The sequence below is a fragment of the Xyrauchen texanus genome, chromosome 5, assembly GCF_025860055.1.
Source record: "Xyrauchen texanus isolate HMW12.3.18 chromosome 5, RBS_HiC_50CHRs, whole genome shotgun sequence".
NCBI classification, from domain to species: domain Eukaryota; kingdom Metazoa; phylum Chordata; class Actinopteri; order Cypriniformes; family Catostomidae; genus Xyrauchen; species Xyrauchen texanus.
The window spans coordinates 14,150,927-14,163,476 of NC_068280.1; the positions used below are offsets into that span (position 1 = coordinate 14,150,927).

General features: G+C 42.8%; 1 protein-coding gene across 2 annotated transcripts in view; it reads left to right on the forward strand.

Moving 5' to 3' along the window:
• Window positions 1-12,165, forward strand: part of si:dkey-117m1.4 (uncharacterized) — a 54,679-nt gene extending 42,514 nt beyond the window's left edge. For both annotated transcript variants that reach the window (XM_052127487.1, XM_052127488.1), the window contains 4 exons: window positions 6,202-7,154; window positions 8,361-9,184; window positions 10,010-10,213; window positions 10,872-12,165. In XM_052127487.1, coding sequence (XP_051983447.1) covers window positions 6,202-7,154; window positions 8,361-9,184; window positions 10,010-10,213; window positions 10,872-11,122 — 2,232 coding nt within the window. In that variant the 3' untranslated portion in view covers window positions 11,123-12,165. The remainder of the gene's footprint in view (window positions 1-6,201; window positions 7,155-8,360; window positions 9,185-10,009; window positions 10,214-10,871) is intronic.
• Window positions 12,166-12,550: the final 385 nt, after the last annotated feature.

A 12,550-nucleotide genomic window follows, 5' to 3' on the forward strand; every position in this document is an offset into this window, starting at 1 on the left:
GAACGCTGGACCTGCCAAAATTGAATGGTGGATGGAAAAGATTCTCCTCCCGGCCCTCCACCGCCGGATGGAGTGGTCTGTTCACCAGCCCCGGAACAGCAGGTTCTTCATCCCCGTGTCGCCAATCTCAGAGGCGCTTCGAAGCCTTCTTGCCGGCCGGCCATGAAACAGGTGGCATCTGCTTCCTGCGGGGGGCTCGACAGGGGGCGGGGGTGGGCCACGGCGGAGCTGGTGCAGTTGCCGCAGGAGGACGCCCTTGGCGACGAACAGATGGGGTGCGGGATCTTGAGCCGCGTCAGGGGAGGATGTGTTGGATAGCCTCTGTCTGTTGGATAGCCTCTGTCTGTTCACTGTCGAGAACTGCTGGGCAAGGTCCTCGACGGTGTCGCCGAATAGGCCAGCCTGGGAAATGGGGCGTCAAGGAACTGTGCCTCGTCAGTCTCTCTCATCTCGACCAGGTTGAGCCAAAGGTGGCACTCCTGGACCAACAAGGTGGACATCACCCGCCTGAGAGACCACGCTGTGACCTTCATCACCCGGAGGGTGAGGTCAGTCGCCGAGCGCAGTTCCTGCATCAATCCCGGGCGGAACTACCCTTGTGCAGTTCTTTCAGTGCCTTGGCTTGGTGGACTTGTAGGAGAGCCATGGCGTGCAGGGCGGAGGCGGCTTGTCCTGCGGCACCGTAGGCATTGGCCATCAAGGGTAGTGGGGGTGGAGGAGCTGAAAGATCAGGACCAGGCAGTAAAAGGTGCCTCCAACGACCTTGTCAGCTCCTCATGCACTTCCTGGAAGAAAAGAACTGGGGCGGGGTGTGGCTGTGAGCGGCTCCGTGGGCCCAGGAACCAATCATCGAACTGCAAGGGTTCAGGGGAGAGCAGAGGGTTCCACTCTAGTCCAACGCTCGCAGCTGCCCGGGAAAGCATGTCTGTCATTTCCGCATCAGCCTCTGACTGGGCGACCGTACCCTAGATGGGAAGCCCAGCCAAGGCTTCCGCATCCGACTGGATGAGCCCGCTCTCCGATGCTGACCTCAATAGCTCATCACCATCGCGGGCCCCGAACAAGAGGTCAAGCTTGCCCTGAGACGAGCCGGCGCACTCATCCGGAAGCCCGATCGGGGCAAATGAGCATGCTGGGGAATGGGAGGTCCGTGGGGAAATAATACGCAGAGATGGTCCCATTGAGTTCCCCAAATTGCCCCCAGTGCTTGCCACGCTGGCGTCATACCCGTAGGTAGAAGGACCGAGGCGGGGAACCGCTGGGGTGGCTTGTTTTTTTTCGAAGGCAAGCTGCGACCGCAACGTTGCCATGGTCATGTTCTTGCAGTGGGATCGTGGCCATCAGAAGGCGAGAGAGAAAACAAACGCAACCAGGAATAACACACAGATGGAAAGGCATCTTTAAAAAGACACATCTTTAAAAAGATGTTTCCGTGTGTAATCTTTTAGAATATACTCTTTTAGGGTTTATACTCTTTTAGAATATACTCTTTAAGGATTTATACTCTTTTAGAATATACTCTTTTAGTTTGTTCTGCCGAAGTGCCCAGGGGCGATCTCTGCAGTGCATCAGAGCAGAGAGGGGAGAAGTCGCCGTCAGAATCCAGCAGATGTGAATGGAAGCCGTGGGAATTCAGCTCAATGAATAGCAACCGCTTGGCTCTGAAGAGAAAATCTGAATGAGCGGTTCGCACGGCTGCTCCTTTATACCCATATGTTGGGGGAGTGGCATGCAAATACCACTCACCAATTCCATTGACATTTTATCAAAGATCAGAAGTGTCTCGGGCTCCCAAGAGTGACCCCTAGTGTCACTTCATTGACACAATGTCGAGTGAGTGACAGATAGGATATATATACAGTATCTCACAAAAGTGAGTACACCCCTCACATTTTTGTAAATATTTGATTATATCTTTTCATGAGACAACACTGAAGAAATGACACTTTGCTACAATGTATAGTGAGTGTACAGCTTGTATAACAGTGTAAATTTGCTGTCCCCTCAAAATAACTCAACACACAGGCATTAATGTCTAAACCGCTGGCAACAAAAGTGAGTACACCCCTTAGTGAAAATGTCCAAATTGGGCCCAATTAGCCATTTTACTTCCCCGGTGACACGTGACAAATTAGTGTTACAAGGTCTCAGGTGTGAATGGGTAACAGGTGTGTTAAAATGTGGTGTCATCGCTCTCACACTCCCTCATACTGGTCACTGGAAGTTCAACATGGCACCTCATGGCAAAGAACTCTCTGAGGATCTGAAAAAAAGAATTGTTTCTCTACATAAATATGGCCTAGGCTATAAGAAGATTGCCAAGACCCTGACACTGATCTGCAGCATGGTGGCCAAGACCATACAGCGGTTTAACAGGACAGGTTCCATTCAGAACAGGCCTCGCCATGGTCAACCAAAGAAGTTGAGTGCACGTGCTCAGCGTCATATACAGAGGTTGTCTTTGGGAAATAGACATATGAGTGCTGCCAGCATTGCTGCAGAGGTTGAAGGGGTGGGGGGTCAGCCTGTCAGTGCTCAGACCATATGCTGCACACTGCATCAAATTGGTCTGCATGGCTGTCGTCCCAGAAGGAAGCCTCTTCTTAAGATAATGCACAAGAAAGCCCGCAAACAGTTTGCTGAAGACAAGCAGACTAAGGACATGGATTTCTGGAACCATGTCCTGTGGTCTGATGAGACCAAGATAAACTTATTTGGTTTAGATGGTGTCAAGCGTATGTGGCGGAAACCAGATGAGGAGTACATAGACAAGTGTGTCTTGCCTACAGTCAAGTATGGTGGTGGGAGTGTCATGGTCTGGGGCTGCATGAGTGCTGCTGGCACTGGGGAGCTACAGTTCATTGAGGGAACCATGAATGCCAACATGTACTGTTACATACTGAAGCAGAGTATGATCCCCTCCCTTCGGAGTCTGGGCCGCAGGGCAGTATTCCAGCATGATAACGACCCCAAACACCGCTCCAAGAGGACCACTGCCTTGCTAAAGAAGCTGAGGGTGAATGTGATGGACTGGCCAAGCATGTCTCCAGACCTAAACCCTATTGAGCATCTGTGGGGCATCCTCAAATGGAAGGTGGTGGAGCACAAGGTCTTAAACATCCACCAGCTCCGTGATGTCGTCATGACTCCAGTGGCAACCTCTGGTGAACTCCATGCCCAAGAGGGTTAAAGCAGTGCTGGAAAATAATGGTGGCCACACAAAATATTGACACTTTGGGCCCAATTTGGAAATTTGACACCATATGTACTTATTTTCCTGTCAAAATGCATTTATTTCCATCTTAGGATAGAAAGCAAAACAATATGTAACAATATACTGCTTTATTATTATTTTACAAACAAAGCCTTCCACAGTATAAAAATAGAAATGCACTAAAATTACACCAAAGTGTAATTGGGAGGTTGACTTATTTAAATTATTAGTATTCATTAATATTTTCAACCATTTAACATTTCTATATTCTCTATATATATCTCGTAATTTTACAATTAAAATATTATCTCATAACATTATTTATGCATTTGCAACTGCTGTGTAAATGCATTTATTCCTGCTCTCTTTTCATCCAACTGCCACTTCAGATGCAACTCCTGTGCCACCTTTACTGTGTAAAGATGGATTTAGTCCCCATAGATTTAGTATTCATTGCAGTGGGAATTAAATCTCTTAAACTCTCATCCTCCACAATATTTATCTGACGTTATACTGTGGTTATCCACTTTCCTTCAGCAATCGTAAAGTGTCATTCATGATTCGCATCAGAGCATCAACTCCAGTGTTAGCAATGTTAGCTTCAAGAACCCTACCATAAAACATATCCAACATTATAGCAAGTAAGCAACTTCGCCAAACAGTTAACAGATAAACATCCATCTAGACTGCTGTGATGCTGTCCGGAACTGTGTGACTGACCGACTCATACAAATAATTTTTGTAGGCTTAACTTTGTGAATCTGGGTAAGGCAAGGACATTGTTTTGAACACTGATTTTGTATGTACTCAATCAATAATGGAATTTTGTTGAACCAAAAACATATCTGTAGTGTAGCGTTAAAGTAATCAAACTGTAGCTAAGACTAATTATTGGGACAAAAGGCATTACAATTGTAACTCAGTCAGGATGCGGAACACGGCTTGGTCATCCTATTTCATAAACACAACAATTTTAGGTTGCATCGTAGTAAAACTTTTTGTTTGAACGCAAGAACGCATCATAATTTTGTGCTGTTGCTAGTGTCAAGCCTGAGTGTGGTTTAGGGATGGGCGGATCGATCCTTAAGTATTGATACTTCCGATACTGATGTTGTATCAAAAATAGCGATCCTCGCACAAAAATATAGATTCTAAATCATTTATTTATTTTTTTTTAACTAGGGACATTATTATTTGGTTACCACAAACAATAATCTTAAGCTTCAAAGTGAAATAAAATGGATTAGGCTAGATTAGCAAATACTTGTGCAGGATGTGAACTGTTTCTTCTTCCACTCATCTTAACATTCATAAATGCTGAAAAACACAAGACAAGCGCTTGTTCCATCACAAGACATGTTCAAACAAGAGGGATTAGTGCCTTGTAGAGGTAATGAGAGAAAATCAGAGAAACAGCTTCTGATCGTGTAGTCTAGGGCATATATACGTCGTATGCCCTCTATCTGTTTTAGGATTTTTTGTATGCCCACCTGAAATAACTAATGATACTCGTGGCCACCAGAACAACAAGCTTTTGACCCGGAACTTTTTCAATCTAACAATGCAATGCCGCAGCACCGTTGAGTGAATTGTGTTTTATTATTATTATTATTTTAAAACATTTACAGAGATTCTCTCTAAACATGCAGGGAGATGTACTAGGGAGCACTGGCAAGACAGACAGTCGGACTAAGCTGATACACCAATCAGAGCGTTCATTTCAGACGCAGTTGGATATTTGCTTACCAAATATATTTTCTGTTTTAGTAAGGGGCAGGACATTTCCAGTGTCTAATACAGAAGCATCCCTGGAGAAACTATATATATATATATATATATATATATATATATATATATATATATATATATATATATACTATTATACTATGCCTATATGCCTATATAGTGAAACCCTGTGTAAATAAAATTTAAATTTTAAATAAAATGTTTTAACTAAAATACACTGTCTGGCCAAAAAAAAAGTTGCATAGTGTAATATTTAATTCGACTGCCTTTAGCTTTGATTACAGTGTGCATTCGTTGTGGCATTGTTTCGACAACCTTATGCAACATCACAACATTTACTTCCATCCAGAGTTGCATTAATATTTGGCCAAGATCTTGTGAGTCATGAGTTCTACTGTCGTTCATTTACGATGTGACTTCACCAAGCGTTTTAGTGATCTCCGATCATGATCATTCAAGATGATTTTCCGACCACATTTCTTCCATGAAGCTGATGGTTCGCTACTATCCTTCCAAGTTTTAATAATTCGTTGGACAGTTCTTAACTCAATTCCAGTGATTTCAGAAATATTCTTAGTTGTTTTCTTTGCTTGATGCAAGCCAATAATTTGCTCCTTCTGAAACACATTAGCATGACCACGTGATACGTCTTCCGAAATGGTTGTTTAAGAAATTAGAATCTACACACTGCATCAGTTAGGGTTAAAAAAATTGTTGCCAGCTGAAACATATTAATCACTGCAATAATGATCCAATCATATGCTCTTAAGTATCTGCTTATTTAAATCCTAACAGCGACTTTTTTTTTTGGCCTGGCAGTGTATATTATAGACTAAAAGAAAAACTACAACTAATTGAAAAACTAAACTAAAACTAACAAACACCGTTTGCAAAATAACTGAAACTAAACAGATTAATTATTTGAAAATGGAAATGAAATAAAAATTAAAACTCTATTAAAAACTCAAAACTTACCTTGGCACATAAACCTTGCCCAGAAGTCTGTTTTAAGATTTAATTAATTGAGTTTTGCTCATCACCTGAACATCTCTAGAATTTTCATTTCAAATTTTAGAATGACATTTAGCATTTGAAAGATTTTGAATGTACAGTATGCAAATCTGATCTTTTTAAGATGTTTATAAGATGTTTGTACATAATAATTAGAATGTGATGCTTACTAGATGATGCAAACATCTTGTACTGTAGATGAATATGTGTTTTGTTTTTCTCTCTCTCAGGAGGAGGAGTCCGCTCCAGTGCCACTTTCTCTTCCTGTGTCGGAATACCTCACCCCTTCCTGGTCTCTCTCTCCTTCCTCCTCTCCTCTCTCTCACTCAGAGCCCAGTGACCGCGACTCGGATGAAGCCAATAGAGAGCTGCATATGCGAACACCTTACCATCATCAGAATAATAAAGCCCCCACTTCTCCGGCCGCACATACCAAAAGAAAACCACCTCAGATAATCCCCAATCATCCTCCCTTATTTTCTTGCTCCCTCCCGTCCTCCCCTCTGCAGCCCTCTGCTCCTTGCAGACCTGTGTTTAAGTGCCCGGCGCCTGCAGGAGTTCCTGTTAATAGTGTCAGTGTGGCAGTGGGTCGTGGACAGAGTGCCATGGCACAGAAACAGTGCTGTATTTACTGCGGCCGTCACTTCCGATCTCTCCCACGGCATCTGGCAAAGCACCACGCCCACCAACCAGAAATTCGCTCTGCCCTGAAGCAAGTGCACTCCTCTAGCAATCCTCCTCATCTAGAGGCTTCCCTCCCATCATCATCTCCTTACAGCAAGCATTCCCAAGAGACTCCTGTGCCAGGTGTGGTGGTGGGAGCACCACAGTCTCCTCCCCCTACTTCACTGTCTCCATTCAGAAAAAGCCCTGCTCTCTCTAGTCCTACTCGCAAAAGCTCTGCCCTGCCCCCGACGACCCCAACCAGAAGGGGAGGTGTTCCAGTGTCTGTGCTAAAAAGGAGCCCACCTACTCCAGTGACTCCCCCCAGGATAGCAGGGCGAAGAGTGAAAAAAGAGAAAGAGGTTGTAGATATTTTTGAGAATATGAAAGAAGAGAAAGTGCCAACTCCAGTGTTTGTGGCGCAGGTGAATGAGCCGGAGTCAGAGCAACTGAAAGATGGAGAGGAGAATGGAGGTAGAGAGGAAGAAAATGGAGCAGAGGATAATACAGACTTATCAAGGTTAGTCATCTAAAGTTATTTTCAGAGTTTAGTTCCAACCATGTTCTTACATACCTGACTGTAATTTTCAAGTAATCTTGAAGAACTTTATCTTTTTCAAAAAACTATGGTAATAAAAAACATGGTTATACCACAGTAAATTGTTGTAAATTACTGTGGTAAATTTTGTGCTTATGGTTTTACTACACATACCAGTTGAACTATTGTGTGAAAACTTATGGCTGCATTTCTCAGGAATCTTCCTTATTATGGTCTGTGAGCATGCGATTAATTGCGCAAATTTATTTAACGCGTTATTTTGTCAAATTAATTGTACTGAATTAACCCGTTAAAAAAAATAGCGCATTTAATCGCATGCCCACAGACCATAATAAGGAAGATTCCTGAGAAATGCAAGCTTTTAGTACCACCTGTTTACTCCAGAGGGCAGTAAGTGAAATTTCAGCTGTATGAGCAATGCACAGTTTATACAGTGAAGAAAACACTTCAGTAGTCAGAACAACAAACATGCGTTACATTCTTGCGTTCAAAACACTCAAAGGAGCGCAAATGCGATCTAAGGGATCTCAAGAGGTGTTTAAAGATTGAGTATTAAACTATATTTAACTTGTGCCAGTGACCTAAACATTTTATGTTTATGACGCAACACACCCGAGATGTCTGACGCAGGTGTAAATTGACGGGCCCTTAAACAAGCCCTCATAATAAATCTCCACAAATTCACTTGTGAAATGGATCGCTGTGAACTGTATGCCAATGATTGACTTATGATCAATTATATGTTAGTAAACAATACATTGTATTCTAAAGCCGCTTTTTGTATGGCCTTATCAATGATTAACTCTTCTGCTATAGGAATGTAAAGCTTACATTTTTAATTATCTGAATATTTTATATATATATAATTTTTTAATATTTAAAGATAACTATGTATAATTATATATTGATATAAATATGCATAATCATTATATATTGCATTATTGTTATATGAGGGGCTTTCTCACCAAATATTTGTATATGCGATTAATCGTGATTAATTAATCGGGACACCGTGTAATTCATTAGATTAACATTTTTTATCAATTGACAGCCCTAATGGAAACACAAAACTACATAAAAAAAAAATGTAATTCCCTCCCTGTCCTCTAAGGGGCTCTGTATATTCTGTGTCATTTATCTAATTCTCTACTTTTTCTCTTTTCCCAGTTCGCATCATCCCCACATGCTACCTCTTCTATCCTCCCTCTCCTCCCTGGTGTTGTACCTGCGGCGCCTGCAGCACTCTGCCTTCATCTCTCTCTCTCACTCACCCCAGTCGGCCGAGGCCTGGCGCCTCCTCTGTCACTCCAGCCTGGCACTTCTCATCCTCTACAACCGTCGCCGTGAATGTGAAGTCTCCAAACTCACCATCTCTGAGTACCAGGCCCGCGTCACACCCCAGATCCCCATCCCTGTGCCGCCCGGAGCCCCGCCAGCTCTCACTCCACTCGAGGCATCACTCTCACCCTTTGAGCGGATGGTCCTCCCCCATCTCCCTCGTGTCGGGGTACAGGGGAAGAGGGGCCGCGTGCAGCCTCTCATCCTTCCACCGCACTCTGAAGCCTGTCTGGAGATGCTTCTGCAGACACGTGCCAGTGTAGGCATTGATCCCCAGAATCCCTACGTCTTTGCCCGGCCATTCCATTCTCCAGCCACTCCGCTGAGAGGAACAGACTTACTGCGCAGCCTAGCCCGGTCCAGTGGTACTTGGCACCCACGGGCTCTAACACAGATGAGTGTACGCAGGCAGGTGGCGATACTTACACAGTTGCTGTTGTTAAATGAAGTAGAGGAGGAGGGGCAGCAAGGGGCTGTCATAGAAAGATTGGAAAGCTTCCTTCAGAAAGAGTATCATGTGACTCAAAACTGTGCAACCATTGGACAGAACCCTGGGCTGATGGGGCTGATTGGTCGGGTGGTACTATGTGGAGAGAGAGATGGCGTCTTGTTCCGAGGAACGAGTTTGCATCATATCTGTCTGGAGTTAGATGGTGAGTAAGTGTGATTTGTTGAGCCAAAGGGGATTTTTACATTTAGTCACTTTATGCATCTTGATTGATGGATTGTTATCTGATTGTATATGCACATTCCATACAATACACTTGGCAACATAAATGTATCTTCCGTGATAATGTTAATATTGGGTGGCAAAATTATAATGTTGAAAGTTTGAGAAAGTTGAGAGACCAGATCAATGTACACTGTTCTTGGGCGGCATGTACACTTGGTATTTTCATGATTCAAGAGCTGTCTGATTAGTAACAATGCATGAAGTGACCAAATCTAAAAAAAAAGAGAAAACAAAGATATTTTGGGGGCCCTGGGTAGCTCAGCGAGTATTGATGCTGACTACCACCCCTGGAGTTGCGAGTTTGAATCCAGGGCATGCTGAGTGACTCCAGCCAGATCTCCTAAGCAACTAAATTGGCCCAGTTGCTAGGGAGGGTAGAGTCACATGGGGTAACCTCCTTGTGGTCATGATTATGGGTTCTCGCTCTCAATGGGGCACATGGTAAGTTGTGCGTGGATCGCAGAGAGTAGCATGAGCCTCCACATGCTGTGAGTCTCCACAGTGTCTTGCACAGCGAGCCACGTGATAAGATGCGTGGATTGAGGGTCTCAGACACTGAGGCGACCCGCATTGTAACCGTGCCAGCACGAGGACCTACATAGTAGTTGGAATTGGGCATTCCAAATTGGTAGAATGGGGGATAAAAAAACAAAAACAAAGATATTTCAGGTATAAATAAGAGCATTGGACACAACAGTCATAATTAGTAGTAACTTGCTGTAACACCTCTGCCCGCTCATTTCAGTGTTGTCAGGGAACTCTGCAGACTCGCTGTCAGAGGAGTCAGATGTTGAGCAGAGTAAAGAGAAACTGAAGGCAGCTTCTCCAACAACCACCATCATGATGAAGAAAACAACAAGCAACAGCAAATCGCCCCGACCCAAGAAGATGAGCAGCATCTCTCCGCTCTCATCAGGACTTAAAAGGACCTCAGGACAGCCTAAGCCTGGTGAGTCTGAGTGTATGACTGTCTCATAAAAGTGTGAAAGTATTTCTTTTTACACCTCAGTTCCAAGGCTTAAGGATATCACTGGCATGAGGTAGTCTCAACCTCAGATGGCAAGCTCACATAGTCCATGCTCTTACCGTCTGATGCACATAGCACTCAAAATTGGAAAACACCTTCTCAAACCACTCACCGCAAATCTTATTGGCTGGTTTGATGGAACGTCCACCTGTGTTTATAGGAGTAGTACAGATTTTAACCTGCAAATTTAATTGACTACTTTTATATCCACAATTTATTTCAATCAAAGGTGATGTAAGCAATGTTAGCCATTCTAGAACGTCTGCCAGACTCAACCACTTCTGCCAGTCTCAAAAAAACACCATCTGAAGATAGTGTTGTACCGTTAAGACTTTTGAAATCTGAGATGGAGCAGGAAAGCAGTACTGTGTGGGGCTTTACCTGGTCATTGGTGAAGTTCAGTCTGCAATAACATGTGCCATAAGGCTAGAGGTATAGGCCTGAGACCTTCAGCACAATACTGGCTCATTAACCTCAGTGTGTGTGTGTGTGTGTGGCCTGGGGGAGAGCCTAACCAGTGTTTGCACAGGAATAATGATTAACATACATAGTCATCTCTCTCTCTCTCTCTCTCTCTCAGGTAAACGTGGTGTGCTGAAGCGCCCTTGGTCTGAGGCAGAGCGGGCAGCTGTGGAGTCCCACCTGGTGCAGAACATCATGGAGCTGCGTGTGCCTGCAAAAGCAGATTGTGAACGCTGTCTGGCGCTCTGCCCTCTGCTGGTCACTAACTGCCGAGATTGGAGAGCTGTTAAATTCTACTGCCACAACCGTATCCAGCTGCTCAAGAAAACCCAGCAGAGGCAGGGCCCGCCAGCTCTGTCCGTCTGCTGAGGCGGCCCATCAGTGGGCATCTAGGTAGGGTTGTACAATATTAGGTGGCATATGAGGAATTGTGAAGGTGCTCAATGAAAATATTTACATGGTACAGCCACGTTAAACACCACATAAAGAATGCTTTAACTGATGTGATGTAATGTATTATGCGATATGTGTTCAGTGTATAAAACATGAAAATGTTACCTTTGGTACAGAGCCACTCTTGGTAGCAGATGAAATTTGCTTTGTTTGTTTTGCATACTAATATGTCATGACTGTGACAGAAGAACACTAGTTTTTGTATGCATATTCTGCAGGAGTTTTTCTGTTAATGGTTTGAAAGTAGATTAAAAAGTTTTGACCAGTTAAAAGTTTTAATGCTTTTTGGTGTCTTTTAGCCATACATCAATTTTATCAAGATTGAAAAACAGGCAAACTGGGCAACTTGTGCTTTGAAGGGAGTAAAACATCAATCTCATTCACACCTGTAGTGACCTATCTCTACTACACGCAGAAAATATAATGAAAACATTAAGCTATAAGAAGCCAAATAGATGATAAAAAGTGTGCAGAGAACAAAAACTCTCATCAAAGTTAATTTTTATCTTACTGAAATGACAAAGGTCTCTGAAACTTCAACATTTAGCATCATATTCTGCTGAGCATTAACCTTTTTATTTTCTTAATTTGTATTTTTGTATTGTAAACACATGATAACCACACCTAACACCTCAGTTTGTACTTTATTTAATGATTTTATTCTTTGCTGTTTTGTTATCTGTCCTTTCGGCCATTGCAATGTACATATATATTCATTGCTATTTATAGTAGTATTGTTATTACTATTAAACATACTGTGGCAAGCATTTTTTCATTTCCACTTTCATGTAAATATTGAATGTAAATATTAGCAGAAAAAAGTAGCAAAAATACAAAGAGCATTGTGAATATACATTGTAATCAAGTCAATCACTTTTTGTGTCGTCTGTGTTTTTCTAAGTTGTCTGAAGTTATAATAAAAAAGTTTTGTTTGTAATTCTACAGAAGAACTTGTCTTATTTATGCTGCTCTCTTAATATTCACAAGAACAACAACAATACTTGTCTCCATCACACAATTCAGCAGTTTCTCTTTCAGTTCTAAGATGTACAGATTTAGTGATCTTTTGTCAGGGTTGTGTGTATTTGTTTATGTTTTTCATGTCTTTTTTTTAAGGTTTTGTTCCTGTTTCTGTTTCATGTCATGTGGTTCGTTGGTAAAGTGATTTCATGTTTAAATCCATGTTCATGTGTCTTGCTTTCATTGGTTTATTGTCTTGTTACCTTGTTATCAGTTCTGTCTTGTCATTGGTTATCATTGTGATGCTTATCCCTTGTCCATGTATTTAAGCCTCGTGTTTGCCATTGTCCATTGTCAGGTATTGTGAATGTAACATTGTAGGAT